This window comes from Lentinula edodes (genome assembly GCF_021015755.1).
Source record: "Lentinula edodes strain Le(Bin) 0899 ss11 chromosome Unknown C8R40scaffold_9, whole genome shotgun sequence".
In the NCBI taxonomy this organism is placed as follows: Eukaryota; Fungi; Basidiomycota; class Agaricomycetes; order Agaricales; family Omphalotaceae; genus Lentinula; species Lentinula edodes.
Window position 1 is genome coordinate 431,623 of NW_025764315.1, and position 19,773 is coordinate 451,395.

The following is a 19,773-nucleotide window of genomic DNA, read 5'->3' on the forward strand; positions in this document are numbered from 1 at the left end:
TCGGACTTCAGCTCGCTTGATCGCCGCACACTGCCCTCCGGTCGGCATTCCATTACCCAAATGACCGGCTTGTGATTGGTTGGCAGAACATCGGGATAGCTCGGCCTCGGGTTCATATATCCTTTCTCTCAACGTCGACCTCTCGAGCATGTTCCGCAAGGCTCTTCCGAGAGTCATATCCCGCTCTCGACGCTCTCTTCATTCTTCTTTGCCTGCTCAGAAGGTCGTTTCTACAAATCCTGTCAAAGCTCAAGAAGTCCCGGTAACCTTCATTTTGTTCTCCAAATGTATATGAGCTGAATCGGTCCTTCAGTCATGGACATCTGGAAAATATCCTTTAATTGAGCATGAATATGATGCTATTGTTGTGTATGCACTGCCTGGTTTCTCTCTCTAATCGTGCTAACGGGTTCTCGATAGTGGTGCGGGAGGAGCTGGGTTGCGAGCAGCGTTCGGTTTAGCAGAAGCTGGCTTCAATACCGCCTGTATCACCAAGTTGTTTCCTACTAGGAGTCACACTGTTGCTGCGCAGGTTAACTTACACCATATGTCGCGTTCTGTCTGTTTTTCTAACCGTTGGCTTTTCAGGGAGGGATCAATGCAGCCCTTGGAGTGCGTTCATTCAGGTTCTAGACTTCATTATACTAAAAAATGGCGTAGAATATGACTGAAGATGATTGGAGATGGCATATGTACGACACGGTGAGCTTGCGAATGTTTATCTCGCATACATACATTCAACCTCATCAAACATAGGTCAAAGGATCTGACTGGCTGGGTGACCAGGATGCCATTCATTATATGTGTCGTGAGGCACCACAGACAGTGATCGAAGTACGCAGTATCATTTACGATATGTTGTACTGCTCAATTCTCCATAGTTGGAACATTTCGGTGTTCCTTTCTCTCGTACCAAGGAAGGGAAGATCTATCAGCGCGCATTTGGTGGCCAGTCGTTGAAGTATGGTAAAGGCGGACAGGCATATCGATGCGCCGCTGCTGCTGATCGTACCGGACATGCTCTTCTTCACACCTTATATGGCCAATCTCTGCGACATAACACCAACTTTTTCATCGAATACTTTGCTTTGGATCTTATCATGCAGGATGGAGAATGTGTTGGAGTTATTGCTCTCAACATGGAAGACGGTACCCTCCACAGGTTCCGTGCCCACAAGACTGTTTTAGCAACTGGTGGTTATGGACGAGCATACTTCAGTTGTACCAGTGCTCATACTTGCTCCGGGGATGGCAATGCTATGGTCGCTCGTGCCGGACTTCCCTTACAGGATCTTGAATTCGTTCAGTTCCATCCTACAGGTATTTATGGTGCCGGATGTCTCATCACTGAAGGTTCGTGTACTCAAAACTCGGTCATGTAATTGTTCATGTCATCCTGGTTGTTACAGGTTCCCGGGGTGAAGGAGGATATCTCCTCAATAATGAAGGAGAACGATTCATGGAACGTTATGCACCAACCGCTAAGGATCTTGCTTCTCGTGACGTTGTATCCCGTAGTATGACTATTGAAATCCGAGAAGGTCGTGGTGTCGGACCCGAGAAGGATCACATCTATCTTCAACTCAGTCACCTTCCTCCTGAAGTGCTTCACGAACGTCTACCTGGTATCTCCGAAACTGCGGCCATCTTCTCCGGTGTTGATGTCACCAAAGAGCCTATCCCTGTTCTACCTACGGTCCATTACAACAGTATGTCATATACTTCCACATTCCATCCTTTTCTCACTTAGACTTAGTGGGTGGAATTCCTACCAAGTTCACCGGTGAAGTCATCACTGTCAATGAAAAGGGTCAAGATCAGGTCGTACCCGGTCTTTACGCTGCTGGAGAGGCTGCATGTGTTTCTGTACATGGTGCTAATCGTCTTGGAGCAAACTCTCTCTTGGACATTGTCGTTTTCGGTCGAGCATGCGCGCATCATATTAAGGAGACCTTAACTCCAGGTAAACCGCACAAGGTTATCCCTGATGAAGCTGGCATGGAGAGTATTGAATTTTTGGACAAGATTAGGTATGTCGCATGGATTTCCGCTGCAGTTATAGTTATGATTTCTCTTTTCAGGACTTCCACTGGCCCAGAGCCCACAGCCAAAATCCGTTTGGACATGCAAAAGGCTATGCAGTCTGATGCTGCCGTTTTCAGGTATGGTATAGCTGTCATCTGTCGAGTTTTCGGTTGGTGAGTTGTTACGAATATTCCCATTATAGGACACAGGAATCTCTGGATGAAGGCGTTCAGAAAGTACGAGACATTTACAACAACTTTGCCAATGTTGGTATCAAGGACCGAAGCATGATCTGGAACTCGTGAGTTTTGTATATTGTTACCCCTGGGATAACGCTAACAGTGCAGTTCGTAGTGATCTCGTTGAGACGTTGGAACTACGCAATATCCTGCAATGTGCCATACAGACCATCACATCCGCTGCTGCTCGTAAAGAATCACGAGGAGCACACGCTCGTGAAGATTATGCTGAGGTCAGTGTCGTTTTTCATGTGCAGAGATGGCGTTCGCTAATTTAGGCCTCCATAGCGTGACGATGAGAAATGGATGAAGCATACTTTGTCTTTCCAAAAAGACGTCAACTCTCCCGATGTTGAGCTCTCATACCGCGGTGTTATTGACACCACCCTGGACGAAAATGAGTGCAAGGCTGTTCCTCCATTTAAGCGTGTCTACTAGATAGAAATGCATCACAGTTCCTTTAGGTTCTCTGTACCACCTTACGCACATCACAAAATTATATCTTTGCATTGAGTCGATAAGATGAATTATTTCATAGGGTACAGAAGGAAATAACAAGGTTTCCTACAACGGGGAATCGAATGCTGCCATATCATATAATTGTTGGGGGAAATACCGAGCTCGTATAGAGCGCCCGCCAAAGAATCGTCCGTCAAACTCATGCACAGTTTTCCATGCTCCAGTGGGACCCGCAAACTGAACGAAGACACGTACTGCCTCAGCCGGGTCTACAGCAGAGTTCATGAGATGAATCAACACCCTCTCGACAGTACCGTTCTTAGCACATTCATCCCCTGATTACGATATGAGCAACTAGTGATCCAAAGCAACAAGTCGAACAAACCAATCTCGCCCCGCAAGTCGTCGTCATCAACATCTTCAGGACCGACCATGTTGGTGAGCAGTACAATTGGGCTCGGCTCCCCAAATCGAGCTTGTTCTCGGGCTTTCACATCCTCATTATTGTTGATAATTTTGCCTCTGTTGGTCATCCCGCCGCGAGTAGCTCCAGGACCCTTGCCTCCTTTGACCTGTTCAACTGTGAGGGCGTTGACAATGCCAGATCCATCAGCGCCCAACCCTTGTCCTTCTTTGTGCCCCCACTTGGCCATGAGACGAGCGGCAAATCCATGAGGGTCGGGTCTGCGATAAGATATATAGTGTCAGTAAAAAGCAGAGTGAAATCATTGTAGGTAGCAAACCGTTTCGATTGCTCCTCGACTGGCGGCGGGGCAGATTCAGTAGGCTGAGGAGGTCGAATAGCTCCTAGTTTAGCAGCTATGGCCGCTGCCATCCTAGCTCTTTCGTCCAGAACAAACGACCCGGGAGGTCCGGGTGGTGGAGGAGGGACAACAGGAGGTGCAAACGGATTATACGCCAGTTGAGGAGACGGTTGGCGGGGTGGTTGTGGCACGGACGGTGGTTTGTCAAGTGCAGGGGGCACAGCAGTACTCATTGCTAGACGTCGAAGATAGGCTTCATCGCCAGTTTCGGGGTGAGAAGATGAAGGAGGTTCGTATCCAACCGTGCTACTCAGACTTTGGCTGTCAGCGCTGTCCCCGTCATTGGCAGAAGGGGGAGGTGGTTGAGTAACTGGAGGGAGAGCAGGTCGAATCCCCATAGACATTTGCAACCGCCGTTGATACGCCTCATCGCCAGTAAGGTCACGGTCGATTTGAACAGGCTGAGCGGTAGCAGGAGGGCCTTGAGAACTATGTTCAAGTCCCCGTTTTTCATCGTCCGCTCGAGACCAGTGATCAAAGCTATCATGGTCGTTGAAACGACCTGGTTGTTCTGTGAGTTGCCGTTTCTCGTCCAAGAAGAAGTATGTATCAACGCACCACTTTTTTTACGTGGCGGGCGCTCATCCCCAGAAGACGAGTAATTACTGTCGGAGTAATCACTGTATCGAGATCTTTTGCGGGCTGCGTTTCGGCGTTCTTCAGCAAGCCTTTCACGACGGTCGATTCGCTCTTTTTGCTTCCAAAGTTTGTACTCGTTGTAGTCGTTAGGCCTAAGAAGTTCGTAGAGCTCCATGGGATCCCAGGCAGAGACAACAGGTGCATTCCGATTCTGCAGATAAGGATTACATGATTGAAAGTGTAGTGTCAAGAGATGAACAAAAGTACCTTTTTATTCTTTCCTTTCCCGACTTTTCGTTTTTGATTGGATTTGAACCCATTCACGTCCTCATCGAGGATCATAGAAGGCGGTTTGACTTTCTTTCCCCATCCTTGACCTTGTGGCGCATGTGCGTCGTCCACGACAAGAGCCGGTTCAGATTTTTCAGGATCTACCAAGGAAGGTGGGGCGAAAATGACTGCGGTCGAGGAAACCGAAGCCGTCGAAGAAAGTGAAGCGGTACCGGTAGCAGAGGCAAGTGCAGCCCCCACTGGCAATCTAGGAGCGGTGCCTTTAGCCTTCTGGTTTGGATTTCGCCTAATGGGAGCAAAAGCGAGTGCAGCAGACCATCCTTTGAAAATTTCGCAGCGGAGAATATGGAAGGGAGCAATTTCAATAAAGCACTATAATTTCCAAGTGGCACAACAATGAATACCGGCTGTAAGTTTGCCTCCTGAAGGGGCAGGTGTTCCTTCAATCGAAGTTGTGGTAGCACTAGGAATCGCTGAAGCAGGAGGAGCTGAACTGAGGGCTGGTACTGGCTCTGGCTTTGGATCAGCAGGCGCAGGACGAGTTATAGTAGGAGCAGTAGAGCCAGAGAACTGTATTCCTCCGTAGAGACCCCCCGCTCGATTCGACATGTTATGGTCAGGAATAATTCAGGTTTATTACGTGATCGCATTTGTCTGCAACTGGCAACGCAATTTTTGTGGTAAAGAAGGATCTTCAAAATGATACATATACAATACAAGATAAAACTAATATGGAAAAGGGTACGGTAAAACAGCTATTTTCTTCGTGAAGGTACAGTTATGCCCATTGAAATTTCATGCCTTCCAAAACATCCTTACTTGTTCTGCCCTGCAACCATCTCGTATGCTTTGTTAGCTACATCTGTAACCTTAGATGCTGCAGTGGAAGTAAAGTTTTCCGTTGTGCGACCTGGCTGTTTGGTGGCATTTGCCCATCCATCATCTAAGAATCAGTGTGACTAAATAATTGCACATCAAAGAACTCAAACATACCCTTATTCGAATTCTCGTTCAATGGATGGATGTTTGAGGATTCGATAACACCAGGCCTGCCCTCGACAACACCGGACGTCTGACTAAAGTTTCGGGCTGCTTGTCTGTCGCCTTCAAAATTTGCTCCTGCGCCAGCACCGCGCTCCTCCGACGTCGGGTCTGTGACCTACAAAAGACGATTATTTTTTGTGCGGACGTTTGGACAAAATAAAACATACAAAGTTGTTTACCATAGGATTGCTGGTATCAGAGGATGATGTCGGATTCGCGACACCAGGATAGGTATCGACACCGACAGCGCCTCCGACAGAACGGTCATTTACGGACATTATGATGAAGTATAGTTTTTCAAAGTGGCTGGTACTAGTGATAAAAGTCGTAGGGGGTTTCAGGCAATTACCTGGCTTTAAAAATGAGAGTAAATGATATTTCTCATGCACATGACGGAAAGTACGTCAGAACCATATCATGGGTGGAGCGAGCAAAAACACGCAGTGCGTCAGAGTGTCGATGGAGCGTACAGTAGGCGTAACAAAAATCCATTGAATTCATGCTCTAATAGGATTCGTTAAAATACCTTTCTCGTATACCCTTGCTAAGGACGTGGACAGCAAAATCACCTCCATCGACCAAGGCCCATCCATTCTGCATTCGCCTCCTGGAATTTGGTGGAAGGAGTAGAGGTGGTTGAGCGGTGAGAAGCTGCATTGATGGACGTTATTAGTTAGAAGCACATCGGAGGAAATAACTATGATGCATACAAATTTCCTAACCTGTCTTGCTACAGATTCAATTGCACCTTTGCTCTCAGTACCTTCTTTGACCTACATGAATACGACGGATAAGCAATCAGAGCGTGTATTGATTAACACAATGAACAGACCTCAGCGAAAACGACCCAATTCCAAAGAGAACCGGGAATGTCAAAAGCAGATTCGCCAGGGTACGTTCCGCCTCTTCTCCGTCTACCTTGAGGTGCTCTCAGAGGAAGTGGGTCCCCGAGTTCTCTGGATACAGCACGGCTGACAACCAATTTGCCCTGCTCAAGATGAGGAGATTGGATAAGCTGAGAATGCAAATCACGAAGGATTTTTGGTGTATCTTCAGGGACTGGGGCAGCGCGAGATACACGGTTCACATGAGAAATTTCCTTATTTTCTTCTCGCTCGACAAACCATGGCGTTGAGGACAGCCATCGTCGGAATTTAAGAGAAGTTGGCCGTCTAATTGGAGAGGACAAAAACATGGGGAGAGGTATTAGGTAATTTCAGCTTGGGTTTTCACATGCCAAAAGATTCTTTTTCCAGCCAAAGTTCGGCTTAGCTCTCTCACCTCTTTCACAATGGGTGTCAGAGCTGCTGTGGTCGTCTGTGTTACCAGTTTCTTGCTTGGTTGGCTCTCTTCTCATCGGCGCTCTTCTCAGCTCACTGAATTTCTTGTTAGGGTCTCTATTTACCCACTGGATCGCGGATTCATTGACGCTTTGGAAGTCTCCTACTAATGACCAAAACCTTTGGACGGCTGCCACGTACTACTCCATCATTGCCAATGGACCTGCTCAGATACAATATGCAGTTGCCGCTGTGGTTTTACTTGGCGCAACAACAATACTGTGGAGTCTCAAGGACGGAAGAGCGGGAAACTTGATGTTTGACGGAGGCAGCATTTGTAAGAGTCCATCTCATTTCATCCATGACGAATTCTCAATACTATCCCCAGTTCTGTTCTGTACAACGATCTGGATGTACTCGTACTCTGCCCTTCCCAGTACGCGTTACGTTAGACATCATTTCTCACTAATACTTATTCGTTCACAGCCATCTTCACAGTGTTCAAAGATCTTCCTCCTCATCCAAAAACAGATGCTGTACCACAGGAGTTACAGTCAGCCATCTTTGATCTTGCATCAAACAACTTAGTTTGCAGCGTTGCGCTGACGGGGGTGCTCGGATTACAGGCAGGTCGGTTCTGGGCCGAGTCTGCTGACGACGACGACGAAATAGAGTCCCTTAAAGCTACACCCGCCCCTTCGCGCGCAAAAACACCTCAGACAGAATGAAAGACACGACAACGGAAAAAACGCGTCTGCGCTTCCGCGCATTCTGCCGATAACGGTGGACTTTTTTAAATGTTGGGACTTGTACTTCCCCTTGCTATGTATTTTGTTTGGAACGCATTCAACTGATCACACAACTACATGCACTTCAAATTATATCCAGCTATCTATTTTGTCTACTGGATCCGCGATGTATAGTTATTGTACGTACGTACTTACGAGGCGACATATCAATACACACATGCTCCTTCGCCTTCAACATTAGTGCACTAGTCTTCTTGCACAATATCCTCCTTCCGTGGCTTTGAGTTTTTGATTTCGCGGCCCTGCCCGATGAGGGATTGGGCATCGTCGTCGAGAACGATACCTATACGAGAGTCAATAGGTATACGATACGTTCGGAAAGGCTCGGACACCGCACCTAAACCTTCCTCTTGCACGAGACCCAAAACATGCTCCAGTTCGACAAATCCATCTTTATCCACATCCAGTTTTTGTATAACCGCTTGTCCAACTTCGTCATCTGGTCTATGTTTGATTACCGCTAAAGCCTTTTGAAGATCCTGAACTGGGATACGCCCTTGGGCGTCCTGGGATATCATCTGTAACGAGCTACCGACACGTGAATCGTACTCTTCCAGTTGCTTGTCGATCTTCGTTAACATGGTTCGGATACGTTTCGTCAATGCACCAGAAGGCGACTTGGGATCCTGAACATGGTTATGTTAGACTATATACTTACTGTGATGAAGGATAGGGCTTACCTCTTCGGCTTGTAAATTTTCATCCATGAGTGCACGCAGGTCGCTTCGTTCCTTGAGTACACTAGATCTAGTGGATAATACAGAAAGAGCTTCGCCGAGTTCCTTAAGCTGTTCAGTGGTCATACGAGCGTCATCCCCTTCGGCTTTGACACTTTCCGGTACCAGCTATATCATATCATGAGTCCGTTTCTAAACAACAGTCTCGTGATAATTTGAACATACCTCAGTATCAGGTAGGAGCGCTTGTGCGGTTTGGGCTTCCCGTTCTTCTGCCTCTCTCTTAGCACGACGGGCATCCTCTTCCTTTTGCTCCTGCTCCTCTTCATCTTCAATCAGTTCCTCCTGTTGCTGAAGCACCTCCAACTTCTGCTTGTAACTAGCTTTATCTGAATCCACCTCCAATTCTGCTTCATTAAGCTGGAACGCAGAAAGTAGTCGAAATCAGATACGTGGAGATGAAGATAAAATTGTACAAACCAGGTTGTCAGGTAGTCCACTGAGTACTGATTCCAAACTTTTGATCACATTCGTCTTTCCGTCTTCATCCTCTCCCGTCTTCCTGTCAAAATTGAAGGCACGTCCTAGAACGAGAAGAACACCGGAGACACGATTATGCAGATGTAAATTGATCCATGTAGACAGTTCCTCCCTTAACCTGGCTGGAGACACGCCACTGGTGCGAATGCCGCGAGATTGACACGCGCCTTGTAGTTCGGACGTGGAAAGAGAGTCGACACCTTCTGCGTCAATAAGCTGATCATCGCGTCGAAGGGTGAGTAACCGTGAACGAAGGGCGCCTCGCAAGAAATTATCCGTTCCAAATGCATTCAAGTCCATATACCTGCACATCGATACCAGCTGCGGTCTGGAAAGATTGTCCAAAGTGAGGTCATCGTCGAATAATCGTGCGACATTGATAATATCAGACGCGGATGGTGATTCTCCAGTTGAGCGAACCTACACAGACGAAAATAACGCGTCATTCAAGTTATATGTGCAAGTGACGCTGATAATATACTTTGAGAAAGAACGCTTTGAACGCATCGCTGCCAATAATGTGAGCATTTGCTTTTAACGGGGATTCACGAAGCGTTTCTTGTAGGAATTTGGCCATTTCAAGTCTGGATCTAAGTAGCTTTCTCTGTTTCTCCTCCTGTGGATCATTTATGAGCATAAGACAGTCGATGCATATGCTGATAAGTACATACCGCAGCGAATTTGTCTTCGAAAGTCGATGGAAGCATGTTGGGGAATAGTTTGAGAGCAACGGGAAGTAAGAGTTCCATGAAAGGGACAATCACGAAGACAGCAAAAGGAACAAGCCGCAGAAGATCTTGCGTGGTTCGTTTCAACTGTAAAATATGAGAAAATGAAAAAGACTGGTCTATTCGACGCACCTGTCTCCGCTCACGTCGAGTAAGCTGTTCACCGTGTAAAATCTTCCATTGAAGTCTAGCAGATATGCGGACTTCGGATACCAAAAGTTTAGATCCATGCCAGTAATGGGCCGCTTCGTGTTTGACCTTTTTCCAAGCTCTACTCAGTAGAGGACCTTTGGGCGATTCGGCAGTAGCAGGAGGGGAAGGTTTGACTTCCGCAGAAGTATGCGGGTCTACGGGTACGGTTGGACCTGACGGCTTGGAGCCCAATGGCTGACTACTCTGGAACCGACGGGACGGGTGAACATTGAAAGCACTAGGATGAAGAGAACTCGGAGTGCGTAGTAAGAATACAGAGTAAGAGCGAAGGACGTATTGTGAGCGACTATGCGAGCGAGATAGAAAGGCAGGCGTCGGCCGCGGAAGCCATATTAGGGACATAAGAAAATAGTTGGATTGGAGCCAGGTTGAAGCACAAGAGACTGACTGTAAATAAGTAAAAGATTGAAGAACTTGAAGCCGGAATGCCACAAAATTCCTTCGGCAAAGGAATTGACGGAAGACGTAAGGCTGCCTGCCGATAACAAGCGCCGAGAACTATGAATGATTCCTCCAGTCAAGCCTACAAGAAGGCTCGTAGGCAATATCTGAAGACTACAAGAAACAGAGATCCCAATATTGACAAAGCTTGGACTCCATTCCGTGCGGCAGAAAAACATTTCAAAGCTCGTTTCCCTCCGCCAGATTTCGCCAAAGTTCTTGACCTCGCCACACTAGACGCGAGTAGAGCCCCCGAAGTGGCAGCGGGAATTTGGGCGGGAAAGTCAGATGCGGTGGAAACAAGAACGTTCGTGACAAAATCTGGGATTAAAGGGTATGATTTTCCCAGTATGCCAGGTAAATCGCTACACACCTACAAGTCAGCTTGGATTCTATATACGTATCCTCAGGACTGATATTGCTACCTGGTTTACTGTCGCCCGAGAAGCAGAGAGAGCTGATACGATGGTCTCTTGTGGAGCACTCACGTCAACCCAACGAAACAAACCTTGATATCCATTACCGTCTTCCTAGCGAAGGAATATGGAATGCATATGTGCGAGATGGGAGCGCCATGGTCCATCCACGTCCGATCGAAGCAAACACAGATTATATTAAACAGGATTCTGGTCCCAGAAAACTCATTGATAACATCCCAGCCGATACAACTAATTTCGAATGCCTGAGTAATGTATCCAAACCTCTGGCGCCTCCATCATCGACAATCCAACCTGCCACTTGTTCCGACTTGCTGCCACGCCTTCGGTGGGCAAACATAGGCTGGTTTTATCATTGGGGAACAAAACAATATGATTTTTCGAAAGGCAAAATACCAGTCCACGATACTATTCGGAAAATTTGTAAAGACGCCGTACAATCGGTCGACTGGAAGGAGATTTTTTCGTCGACTAATTTTGATTGGGGCCCTAATGGACCGGACTGGATGGACTGGCAGGAAAACTATGGTACATAACGTTGACAAGTCTTTGTCCCACAACTAATCTGATGCTGTATCGCATTAGAACCCGATGCGGGGATCGTCAATTTCTACCAAACAAAAGTGCGTTCTTCAGACTCATCTGAACATTCAAAGTGGGCTAAAGCCTTGTATAGGACACCTTGATGGCACATGTAGATCGCTCTGAGGTCTGCGCTACCTCTCCTCTCGTTTCCATCTCGTCGGTGTTCCTTCACGACTCATCAATGTATAGCGACTGATCATGCTCCCTAGACTCGGCCATGCGGCCGTGTTCCTTATAGGTGGTCTGACTCGGGAAACCGAGCCGATTCCAATCCTCCTCCGCTCGGGCGACGTGGTGATAATGTCTGGGCCAGCATGTCGGAGAGCATACCATGGTATGTCATGTGTGAATGTGGAGAACTTGCGTAGTCTTTTGTCTAATTTCAATGATGACAAGGTGTCCCGCGCATACTCGAAAATACACTTCCGCCCCACATGGCAGACGTGGTAGATGATCCCGAGTGGTCCACCTATAAAAATTACATGGATTCGACTAGGATAAACATCAATGTCAGACAGGTGTTTCCGAAAGACTTTGATCCTGTCTTCTAGTCTACCCCGTCCGCGGCGGTACGCTTTCGTCTCTTAAAGATCGTCCCTCGGGATCTCTCCTACCTTCTCCACCACTCTCATACTCGCGGGTGTGTTTATATTTATACCAGGGCCTACATTCATTCCTATTCTAAATGAACTCGGTAAAAGGCAATGAGGGAGCACATTCCAAGATAGAGAAGACATGTAGCAGGTACTGTACATAATATGGTTCAGACATGTTTAATTTTGATCTCAGTGCTCATACGTTACAGATATAGAAAAAGCAATCTTGATCGAAGACTCGTGGATTGCAGAGTACACTACACAAATACTTTTCACTGCTTCACACCAGTAAATCCAAGGATGGGATCAAACGCAGACTCCGTTGCATTCGAGTTAGTGATTGTGCTCGTGCAAGTACCCAAGCCTTCAAGACCCACTTCGACAACATCACCATCGACCAACCAGACCGGGTCAGCTTTCCCTAGCTGAACACCTGATGGACTGAAGCATACAAAAGTCAGAATACGACCATGCAAGTCAGAGAGAAACCGACTTACGTTCCAGTATAAATGATATCACCAGGAAGCAAAGTGATACCCATGGAGAAGAACGAAACGAGGTCTGCAACGCCAAAAAGCATGTTCGCCGTTGTATCGTTCTGCATTGTCACGCCGTTGACCTTTGCAAAAATGCTGAGGTTCTGAGGGTTCGGAATGATATCTTTTGTGACAATGGCTGGTCCCCAAGGGGCCCAGCCATCAGCATCTTTGCCCATGGAAAACCTGTAAGTAACAATCAATGTAGGGTCAACTTTAAAGTGAGAATTGGTTTAACTGAGGCTGAGGCAATCCTCCTCGGTCAATCTGCCATCCTGGAATACATTCAAGAGATGCTAACATGAGTTCAACGTTGTACACAAACCTCTGTGTGACACATCATAGCCAGATGCATAACCCAGGACGTGGTCAAGCGCTTGGTCTACGGTGATGTTGTAAGCAGCCTTGCTAATGACGACGACAAGCTCGGATTCGTAGTCCATTTCGGAGGTGAAGTTCCCTTGAGTTTGGTATCCTTCCGTAACGGGAACCTGGCCGTTGGGAGGCGCAAGAGCGGTCCACGGTTTGAAGAAAAGAATCGGGAAATCAGGAATCGTGATATTTGCCTGTAGGGATCACAAGTAAGTGCTTTGAGTCTACATGGTGGCTGGATGTACGCGTACTTCCTCGGCATGAGCAGCGTAATTGAATCCGACACAGCGAACTGTCCTTGTCTTCTCTGGTGCTATGGGAGCTAACAAAGTTGTGATATTCTGTGAAAACAATATCTGCATACATTCAAAAAGTCCCCAAAGGCTTGTTACAAATACCTTGATCTCTTGAGTGACCGTGAAATTGCTAAAGATGTCTCCTTGTATGACGCGAGCTGAAGTACTCTTAGATGCATCGGTTGTTCCGTCAGATAGGATGGCATCTCCTGTATAAATCTGACCGTCGTCTGAGATGAAGCGCACGAAGCGCTCCGCAGACACAGACATAGCAAGAGCAAGAACGGCCGGAAAGACACGCATTGTTGGTAGAAGTTGAGCATCTAGTCTTTGAAGTTCCTGCTATAAATACGCGAAAATGTGTGTGTGAGGGAATACTAGTAGCAGCCTGTGTGGCAGCCGTAAATCCAAAAGCGGTGCATGACGTTCTTCGCAGTGTAACCAGGTCCATGGAATTAGACTAGGGGTTCAGAAGTCAATCTTTCGCGGATGTAAGGACTGGATGCATCAGACTTAGGAGAAAAATCCCAAGCGGAGCCACTAGACCCAGTCAAATTCAAGCAATACTCGTGATAGTGAGTCTTATTGACGGGCAAAATCGACGTCTAGAATTCCGTTTTTCGGCGGAGCCGTAGGATTGAAGGCGCAAGTGACCGCACCTCTATTCAGCGGTATGCTACATTGCCCTTCTGACCTACTGTTTTACTGGGAGACTGATATTTCTTTCCCAAGGTTTTATAAGTAGGCTCCCTCGGAGTCCCATGGGTCGATCACTAAATAGATATCTGCAGAACCGATGTATCAATCGCGGCGTTGCTCACTGGAAGGAAATCCACTGGATCGGGTCACAAAGCACGAACTTCGAATTTGACTTTCTCAGCCAAGCTTGCAACGACGTCTCTTGCGTAATCTCTGATAAGATAAGATAATCTACATACGAGTCTGACTTGGGAGACTAGCCAAGCTGGAGCACAATAAGTACATATTTCAACTCGCCTTCAAGTGAGGAATGCTCTTAATGCAAATCTTACATATTCTAGTATCGAGCAGACCCTGAGCAAACCTTAAGTAAAGCAAATCAGAATAGCTCATGATTTTCATCCAAAGTACGCAAAAAAGAACGGCCTGTAACTTGTCTCTCCTAAACAACAACTATGAGAAATCCTTCAAGCGCACAATGGATCTGGTAAGTACAGGGTAAGTATCATGATTAGAGCTTATTAGCAGCAAATTTCGAGGGGATTTGATTGGTTGAGAACAGCTCCAACAGGCTCCAACCAATTCAGTTCACGTCGAAAAGTGATTTTGCTAATGAGCTCTATTCATGTAGCGATTTTTCGTCGGGGCCCCGGGCTAATTTTTACCGCTCACGTGATACTGTATAGCTCGCTCGAACGTTCTCACGTTAGCTTAATTTCGTCCCTCCGCCCTCGTAAGCCGAAAAACACAATCAGCAATGGAAAACGACCAGGTGCGTATTCGCGTTTATCTGCTCGAAGCTGCATGTTGAGACACAAAATAGGGTGTTCTCGTCGATCTCTACGTCCCCCGTAAATGTGCGGCAACAAGTCAGTATGGGATTTGATTACAAGATTACACTACCTGACCAAATTGCCAACTCTCAGACCGTTTGATTACCTCCAAGGATCATGCGTCGGTTCAAATTGCCATCGCTGACGTTGACGCTAACGGTCGCGCATTGCCAACTACCACTACCTTCGCATTATGTGGTCAAGTGCGGTCTCAGGGAGAAAGCGATGACTCTATGAACCGACTGGCAACCAAGGCTGGCTGTGAGTCCTTGTTCTATCTTCCTGCGATTATTATTGATAGAAATTCCAGTGCTCCGCAATGTCTGGTCATACCAAAAGTAAACTGTAGACACTGGCTTTGTTCAATCTCATCTCGCTATCCCTTATTCCGCCCCCCTGTATTACGCTTCTTGAAATCCATTTAGCAGTTGCCGCTTCAGCGCAAGCGGTTGACGCATTACTGCATGATTTATGCATGGAATTGTCTGGCAAACAAATCTCATCAGTCTATCATTCCACCACTGGCAGTTGGGTTGCCCTAGTAAAACTAATATTGTAAGGCCTATGTATGTACCTTGTATACGCGTCTTATAACCTCGTTCGTAAGCCAGTCGACCTCGCTCGTACTCAGACTCCCGGCTAGATAGTTTGTACTTGCACGTGGAATCCCATCTGACTGTAATTGCGTCATCGCCTTCGGAACTCGACCAGGCTCGACCGCAGCAACGATGAACGAATATACATTCTTTCAGCATTCCTCACCATCTGAAAGCACTATCTCTACTTCTTCTGTGTGTTTTGAACAAAATTTTCTACTACCAACTCTAATTAGCTATCCAGACAAATTCCATGGTTGAGATCAAGCGAACCGATCCTCCGCAACCTTCCGCAAATGAAGATTCCAAATACCGTCTGTTGTACACAAAGTCCAAAGTTTATGTTAATCCCACTGCATATGCTAGAGATAACATTCCTGGGTTCATCTCTCTTGTGAAACGGGTAAGTTTGAGTGATGATTTCTTACCGTTGGAACATATTGACATATCGTAGGATGCTCCAAATCCATCGTATTATCTGGCCTGGATCCCAGAGACTCTTTTAAACGAAAGAGGCGCTACTGAGTGGGATAAGTTTGTCAAGGTAGAAGAGAAAGCTGATCTAGACGACGAAGATAACGGTTAGTTTTGTGAAACTACCCCAACCGAAATCGTTTCTGACAACGATGACAGACGTAGTTTTGATTGACTTGCCGACACAAAGACCAGAATCGTATGCATTCTCTGTTTCTCTTACCCAAATCTACTCTCTGCTTGTATATCCCCCTTCATTCTCATCCTGGCGTATGTATGACTCAATTAATCGTCCTCTCAATGTCCTCTTACCCCATTCCAATAGACGGATCGATACACATCAATCTTTATAGCGGAACGACGCTACCAACCCTCTATTTCCACGATAACGAATCGCACTCTTTCACGATGCCTCTACCGAAATCTCCACAAAGTCATACGGGATCAAGTATCACCGCTTATCCTCCACCACCGTCTCTGTCATCGCCTATAAATTCCTCCAGCTCTTGGGGTGGCGAAGATTTTATCGCGCGCTTGAAATGTTATGCTCACGTATTGCGGTCAAATCTACAGCCTTCCTTATTTCTTGTTGACCCGTCACGTTCAGACATCGAAACTCACTCGACACAAATATTTGATGATGATGCTGTCGATGATATATTAGCCCAGTCATCGTACGCGAATTCTCATTCACCTGTCCCAGCACATCGCAAACCTCGACCCTTGAGTTCTCCTCCTCCGACATCCTCCTTATCTCCAAACCCTTATTCACATCGATCTTCTGTTCTCCATCGTTCTCTCGGGTCAATGTCCTCTAATGCACAATCATCATCCCAAGCTCGGATGGCTCTGCTCCAGTCCTTCTCAAATATCACGCGAGCGACACGTCATGCAGCCCAAAACATTCTCTCCCATCCACTTGCCAAGCCTATTGTTCCCCATTTACCAGATCCTGTCAAGAGTCTTGTCAATGTCAACGGAGATTTGAAGTGGGGGAGCTGGGTTGAAAAGGGTGGTGTGGGAGAGTTTGAGAGTGCTAGGGTGTATCTGGCGCGGTGGGCAAGGATCGTGGCGGAAGAAGGTGAACGAGCTAGGAGGCGCGAATCTCAAGCTGTTGGGACCTCCGTGTCTTCGAGTGTGACGGAAGAGACATCTTCTTTGGGAGTATTCGAGTTGCTACATTCTGCATCCAATCTTCCCACTCCGACTACGTCAAGAGACCCAGCTCATCCAATCGACCAGAAGTGCTGGTTCGATTGGTTCGGAGTAGATGGTCGACCAAAAGTGAGATTGGAAGAGATGAAACGAGAGGTGTTCAGAAGGGGCGTTTCCGACCAAGGCAGGCTGAGGCAAATAGTATGGCCATTCATTTTGGGCGTGCTGGAATGGGATGTTACAGGAGAGGAGAGAGACGCCAAATGGGAAGCGAAGAGGCATGTTTTCAGATTCGTTTCTATCGTATCCTTCTCACGAATAAGTTATACAGAAAACAATATCATGCCCTCAAAGACCAATGGTGTGGCGTTCCCGAGGTGTTTGAAAGACCGGATATCATTGATGTTAGTTCTGTACGCTCTGTCCTCTTATAATACCCTAGCTAAATAATTGTCCCGTATAATCAGGAACGACATCGCATCGACGTAGACTGTCGTAGGACAGATCGGACGCAACCACTGTTTTCTACACCTTCCGAAACTCTTCCCAGCAAATCATCAGAAATAGACGATGAAAAAGCGCGTCTTCAGCGATTTTCCATCATATCCCCGGACCTAGTTGACATAGGTTCACAATCACCGAGCAATGAGCATATCGACCGTCTTGCCGGAATCTTACTCACATACAATCTATACGAACGGGAGCTAGGTTAGCTTTCTTGTATTTGTATTTCCCACCTTCTGAACTTGCATCAGGATATGTGCAAGGCATGTCAGATCTTTGCGCACCCATTTACGTTGTGATGCAAGCGGAGGAGGAAATGACCTTTTGGTGCTTCGTGGAGGTCATGAACCGTATGGTAAGTAGACATTTTTCATCTTTGTACAAGTTTAAAAAATATCTATCGAAATGACAGAAACAAAATTTCCTTCGAGACCAAAGTGGCATGAAAAAGCAGCTTTCGACGCTCCAGCAATTAATAGAGGTCATGGATCCTGAACTTTATCGACACCTTGGTATGTCGCACCCAAAGTATCACGACGGTTGAAGATTCTAACATCGTGTTCACGCTATGCAGAAAAAGCCGATGCCCTCAACCTATTCTTTTGTTTTCGGTAAATCTCCTCAGTATTACTTGGGTATTTGAATTTTGGTTGATTCCTTTGTTTTCTGAAGCTGGGTGTTAATCGCATTCAAGCGAGAATTTCCTTTCGACGAAGTACTGAGATTATGGGAGGTCTTATGGTCGGATTATTACAGCAATTACTTTGTCCTATTCGTTGCGTTAGCGATCCTAGAGTCACATAGAGATATCATTATCAGATACCTCGTCGAGGTGAGTATCACAGTGTTTATCTATACTGTACCTGAAACGCATGAACTACTTCTAGTTCGACGAAATCTTGAAGGTTTGTCTGACAACATGTCTCTCTTCGCTTCAAAGATTGATTATCTTTCGTAGTACTGCAACGAACTCAGCATGGCAATCGAACTCGACTCAACCTTGGCCCAGGCGGAAGTGCTGTTCCTTTCGTTCGCTCAACTCGTGGCAGATATCGATCGACGACAGGCTGAAGAATCATCATCATCCTTGCGAGGACTTCGTCATCGCGGAACCGACGTCGCGGGCGAGCCTTTCTCTTCATCGACAAAGATAGTGTTGTCTGAATATTTGAGGGATCTGTTGAAAGCAGGAAGGACTTGATTTTGTATAGACGCTAATCGTACGCCCGCTTGCATCTTCAGTAGAATATGTAGTACTAGTAGTAGTAGCTGTAATATTGGTGCCGATTCAGTAAGGTTCCCGACAGAAACGTCTATAACCTTGTAACTATTTTGCAGGGAAGTGTCATTAAGATGCATTCGGCGCTCATTATTCGTCACGTCGCACGGTCATTCGACGACGGTTTGTGATTACATAACATAAGTACAGATGTCAAATCTCTTCATTCTTCGAAATTACGCTCAAAAAGTGCCCTCTACCATACCTTCATCTATCCTGTTCTCCAGCTCTTCCAAATCTCTCACAATCTATGATAGTTTTCCCAAGTCTATTTTTCACTTTCTCGTCCTGCCTCGGGTGCAATCAGGATCATCGATAGACATAGATGACTTGGAGAGTCTCAAGACTCTGTTTGCGCGCGACAAGGAAGAGGCCAAAACAATTTTGAACGCACTCAATGAGGATGCACAGGGGGTCAAGTGCGAAATTGAGCAAGAGATGCAGACACGGTATGGATTCAAATGGTAGGGGGTTCGAAATTCCTTCCAGTCGGGAAGATAGTATTTATGGAATGACGCGTAGGCCTATTTGGATTGGCTTTCACGGTGCTCCCTCAATGCAGTATGTGTTTCTCTTTGTGGGATTTCCGATGTTCGTCACGTTGACCTTCAAGCTAGCCACCTACATCTTCATGTGATATCTTCCGATCTCTGCTCGGAGAGACTGAAGAACAAGAAGCACTACAACTCCTTCCATCCGAAATTAGGCTTTTTCCTTCACATCGATGATGTACTCTCTTGGTTCGATAGCGAACCTTCCTATTACCGAGAGGTACGTTGACGGAGTTTTCACCTTAGTTCAAAACCATATCGCTCTTATTTTAGATGGTTCAATTAGACCAGAAAGCATACGAGAAGCTTTTGAAAGAAGATTTGGTCTGTTGGAAGTGTGAGGCCCCGATGAAAAACATACCGACATTGAAAGCACACTTACAGGAGGAGTGGAATGAAGTATCCAAGCGAGAAAAGCGGAGGGCGGAGAGGAAAAGAAAACAAGAAGAGAAACAGTTGCTAGAAACCGCTGATGACTCGACGAGTGAATTCGAACGCACTGAGAAGAAAGTCAAGCTAGACAGCTGAATTACTATCATCGTAGCGGATACGCATGCATGCAAGATGGTTACTTATGTACGATTTGGTACACAGTGATCTTTACACAAGTTCTTTGGGTCAACTTCTGCGCTTGTCTACAAATGATAGATACTAATTTACAAGCATTTCATAAAATTTAACATTTCTAGTAGTAACATCTCCTGTTCAATT

General features: G+C 46.4%; 11 protein-coding genes across 11 annotated transcripts; 6 read left to right on the plus strand and 5 right to left on the minus strand.

Annotated features, from left to right (window-relative positions):
* The first annotated feature begins 42 nt into the window (after positions 1-42).
* Positions 43-2,799, plus strand: C8R40DRAFT_1094421 (FAD binding domain-containing protein). Its single transcript, XM_046227655.1, has 13 exons — positions 43-262; positions 314-369; positions 421-532; positions 589-612; positions 661-702; positions 757-834; positions 882-1,353; positions 1,410-1,709; positions 1,757-2,030; positions 2,082-2,162; positions 2,228-2,326; positions 2,380-2,497; positions 2,553-2,799. The coding sequence occupies exons 1-13, from the start codon at positions 149-151 to the stop codon at positions 2,700-2,702; spliced, it is 1,920 nt and encodes a 639-aa protein (XP_046088669.1). The 5' UTR covers positions 43-148; the 3' UTR covers positions 2,703-2,799.
* On the minus strand, positions 2,800-5,109 carry C8R40DRAFT_1094423 (uncharacterized protein). The gene is made up of 6 exons (XM_046227656.1): positions 4,822-5,109; positions 4,394-4,737; positions 4,106-4,337; positions 3,467-4,049; positions 3,109-3,407; positions 2,800-3,058 (listed from the first exon to the last, which is right to left on the minus strand). Exons 1-6 carry the CDS (start codon positions 5,024-5,026, stop codon positions 2,829-2,831), a joined length of 1,893 nt encoding a protein of 630 aa, XP_046088670.1. The 5' UTR covers positions 5,027-5,109; the 3' UTR covers positions 2,800-2,828.
* Positions 5,091-5,882, minus strand: C8R40DRAFT_904872 (uncharacterized protein). The gene is made up of 3 exons (XM_046236636.1): positions 5,629-5,882; positions 5,411-5,576; positions 5,091-5,360 (listed from the first exon to the last, which is right to left on the minus strand). Exons 1-3 carry the CDS (start codon positions 5,737-5,739, stop codon positions 5,233-5,235), a joined length of 405 nt encoding a protein of 134 aa, XP_046088671.1. The 5' UTR covers positions 5,740-5,882; the 3' UTR covers positions 5,091-5,232.
* Positions 5,883-5,965: 83 nt separating this feature from the next.
* C8R40DRAFT_1040170 (uncharacterized protein) lies at positions 5,966-6,656 on the minus strand (the record flags this gene model as incomplete). Its single annotated transcript, XM_046223893.1, has 3 exons — positions 5,966-6,112; positions 6,172-6,234; positions 6,294-6,656. 3 exons carry the CDS (start codon positions 6,654-6,656, stop codon positions 5,966-5,968), a joined length of 573 nt encoding a protein of 190 aa, XP_046088672.1.
* Positions 6,657-6,752: 96 nt separating this feature from the next.
* Positions 6,753-7,602, plus strand: C8R40DRAFT_1226101 (Shr3 amino acid permease chaperone; the record flags this gene model as incomplete). Its single annotated transcript, XM_046233309.1, has 4 exons — positions 6,753-6,801; positions 6,854-7,078; positions 7,130-7,177; positions 7,228-7,602. 4 exons carry the CDS (start codon positions 6,753-6,755, stop codon positions 7,467-7,469), a joined length of 564 nt encoding a protein of 187 aa, XP_046088673.1. The 3' UTR covers positions 7,470-7,602.
* A 133-nt stretch (positions 7,603-7,735) lies between these two features.
* C8R40DRAFT_1040378 (LETM1-domain-containing protein) lies at positions 7,736-10,050 on the minus strand (the record flags this gene model as incomplete). The annotated part of the gene is made up of 8 exons (XM_046223912.1): positions 7,736-7,833; positions 7,888-8,176; positions 8,231-8,395; positions 8,453-8,647; positions 8,708-9,187; positions 9,249-9,383; positions 9,439-9,582; positions 9,628-10,050. 8 exons carry the CDS (start codon positions 10,048-10,050, stop codon positions 7,736-7,738), a joined length of 1,929 nt encoding a protein of 642 aa, XP_046088674.1.
* A 158-nt stretch (positions 10,051-10,208) lies between these two features.
* Positions 10,209-11,722, plus strand: C8R40DRAFT_1040452 (uncharacterized protein; the record flags this gene model as incomplete). The annotated part of the gene is made up of 6 exons (XM_046223918.1): positions 10,209-10,506; positions 10,560-11,114; positions 11,172-11,209; positions 11,263-11,327; positions 11,381-11,505; positions 11,568-11,722. 6 exons carry the CDS (start codon positions 10,209-10,211, stop codon positions 11,720-11,722), a joined length of 1,236 nt encoding a protein of 411 aa, XP_046088675.1.
* A 317-nt stretch (positions 11,723-12,039) lies between these two features.
* On the minus strand, positions 12,040-13,274 carry C8R40DRAFT_1159593 (uncharacterized protein; the record flags this gene model as incomplete). Its single annotated transcript, XM_046229902.1, has 6 exons — positions 12,040-12,208; positions 12,265-12,489; positions 12,542-12,578; positions 12,629-12,869; positions 12,927-13,016; positions 13,074-13,274. 6 exons carry the CDS (start codon positions 13,272-13,274, stop codon positions 12,040-12,042), a joined length of 963 nt encoding a protein of 320 aa, XP_046088676.1.
* An 852-nt stretch (positions 13,275-14,126) lies between these two features.
* C8R40DRAFT_1094446 (40S ribosomal protein S21) lies at positions 14,127-15,193 on the plus strand. Its single transcript, XM_046227657.1, has 5 exons — positions 14,127-14,168; positions 14,357-14,442; positions 14,494-14,539; positions 14,597-14,764; positions 14,814-15,193. Exons 2-5 carry the CDS (start codon positions 14,428-14,430, stop codon positions 14,843-14,845), a joined length of 261 nt encoding a protein of 86 aa, XP_046088677.1. The 5' UTR covers positions 14,127-14,168; positions 14,357-14,427; the 3' UTR covers positions 14,846-15,193.
* A 1-nt stretch (position 15,194) lies between these two features.
* On the plus strand, positions 15,195-18,570 carry C8R40DRAFT_1094449 (RabGAP/TBC). The gene is made up of 12 exons (XM_046227658.1): positions 15,195-15,502; positions 15,554-15,680; positions 15,733-15,843; positions 15,899-17,006; positions 17,060-17,132; positions 17,196-17,436; positions 17,484-17,587; positions 17,645-17,744; positions 17,807-17,843; positions 17,905-18,064; positions 18,120-18,137; positions 18,191-18,570. The coding sequence occupies exons 1-12, from the start codon at positions 15,353-15,355 to the stop codon at positions 18,431-18,433; spliced, it is 2,472 nt and encodes an 823-aa protein (XP_046088678.1). The 5' UTR covers positions 15,195-15,352; the 3' UTR covers positions 18,434-18,570.
* Positions 18,571-18,657: 87 nt separating this feature from the next.
* On the plus strand, positions 18,658-19,728 carry C8R40DRAFT_1094452 (HIT-like domain-containing protein). Its single transcript, XM_046227659.1, has 4 exons — positions 18,658-18,975; positions 19,034-19,072; positions 19,129-19,282; positions 19,336-19,728. Exons 1-4 carry the CDS (start codon positions 18,662-18,664, stop codon positions 19,588-19,590), a joined length of 762 nt encoding a protein of 253 aa, XP_046088679.1. The 5' UTR covers positions 18,658-18,661; the 3' UTR covers positions 19,591-19,728.
* Positions 19,729-19,773: the final 45 nt, after the last annotated feature.

Coding starts and splice junctions, on each gene's coding strand:
- C8R40DRAFT_1094423 (XM_046227656.1), bottom strand. CDS start 5,026: ATGTCGAATCGAGCGGGGGGTCTCTACGGAGGAATACAGTTCTCTGGC. Junction 4,338..4,393: donor GGAAAGGAAAGAATAAAAAG/GTACTTTTGTTC, acceptor CCTTATCTGCAG/AATCGGAATGCACCTGTTGT. Junction 3,059..3,108: donor CGACTTGCGGGGCGAGATTG/GTTTGTTCGACT, acceptor TATCGTAATCAG/GGGATGAATGTGCTAAGAAC.
- C8R40DRAFT_1094446 (XM_046227657.1), top strand. Junction 14,540..14,596: donor CCGTAAATGTGCGGCAACAA/GTCAGTATGGGA, acceptor GCCAACTCTCAG/ACCGTTTGATTACCTCCAAG. Junction 14,765..14,813: donor ACTGGCAACCAAGGCTGGCT/GTGAGTCCTTGT, acceptor TAGAAATTCCAG/TGCTCCGCAATGTCTGGTCA.
- C8R40DRAFT_904872 (XM_046236636.1), bottom strand. CDS start 5,739: ATGTCCGTAAATGACCGTTCTGTCGGAGGCGCTGTCGGTGTCGATACC. Junction 5,577..5,628: donor ATCCTATGGTAAACAACTTT/GTATGTTTTATT, acceptor CGTCTTTTGTAG/GTCACAGACCCGACGTCGGA. Junction 5,361..5,410: donor GAACGAGAATTCGAATAAGG/GTATGTTTGAGT, acceptor ACTGATTCTTAG/ATGATGGATGGGCAAATGCC.
- C8R40DRAFT_1094452 (XM_046227659.1), top strand. CDS start 18,662: ATGTCAAATCTCTTCATTCTTCGAAATTACGCTCAAAAAGTGCCCTCT. Junction 18,976..19,033: donor ACACGGTATGGATTCAAATG/GTAGGGGGTTCG, acceptor AATGACGCGTAG/GCCTATTTGGATTGGCTTTC. Junction 19,073..19,128: donor CACGGTGCTCCCTCAATGCA/GTATGTGTTTCT, acceptor CCTTCAAGCTAG/CCACCTACATCTTCATGTGA.
- C8R40DRAFT_1094449 (XM_046227658.1), top strand. CDS start 15,353: ATGGTTGAGATCAAGCGAACCGATCCTCCGCAACCTTCCGCAAATGAA. Junction 17,437..17,483: donor TCTATACGAACGGGAGCTAG/GTTAGCTTTCTT, acceptor AACTTGCATCAG/GATATGTGCAAGGCATGTCA. Junction 17,844..17,904: donor AACCTATTCTTTTGTTTTCG/GTAAATCTCCTC, acceptor TGTTTTCTGAAG/CTGGGTGTTAATCGCATTCA.
- C8R40DRAFT_1094421 (XM_046227655.1), top strand. CDS start 149: ATGTTCCGCAAGGCTCTTCCGAGAGTCATATCCCGCTCTCGACGCTCT. Junction 263..313: donor TCAAAGCTCAAGAAGTCCCG/GTAACCTTCATT, acceptor TCGGTCCTTCAG/TCATGGACATCTGGAAAATA. Junction 533..588: donor GTCACACTGTTGCTGCGCAG/GTTAACTTACAC, acceptor TTGGCTTTTCAG/GGAGGGATCAATGCAGCCCT.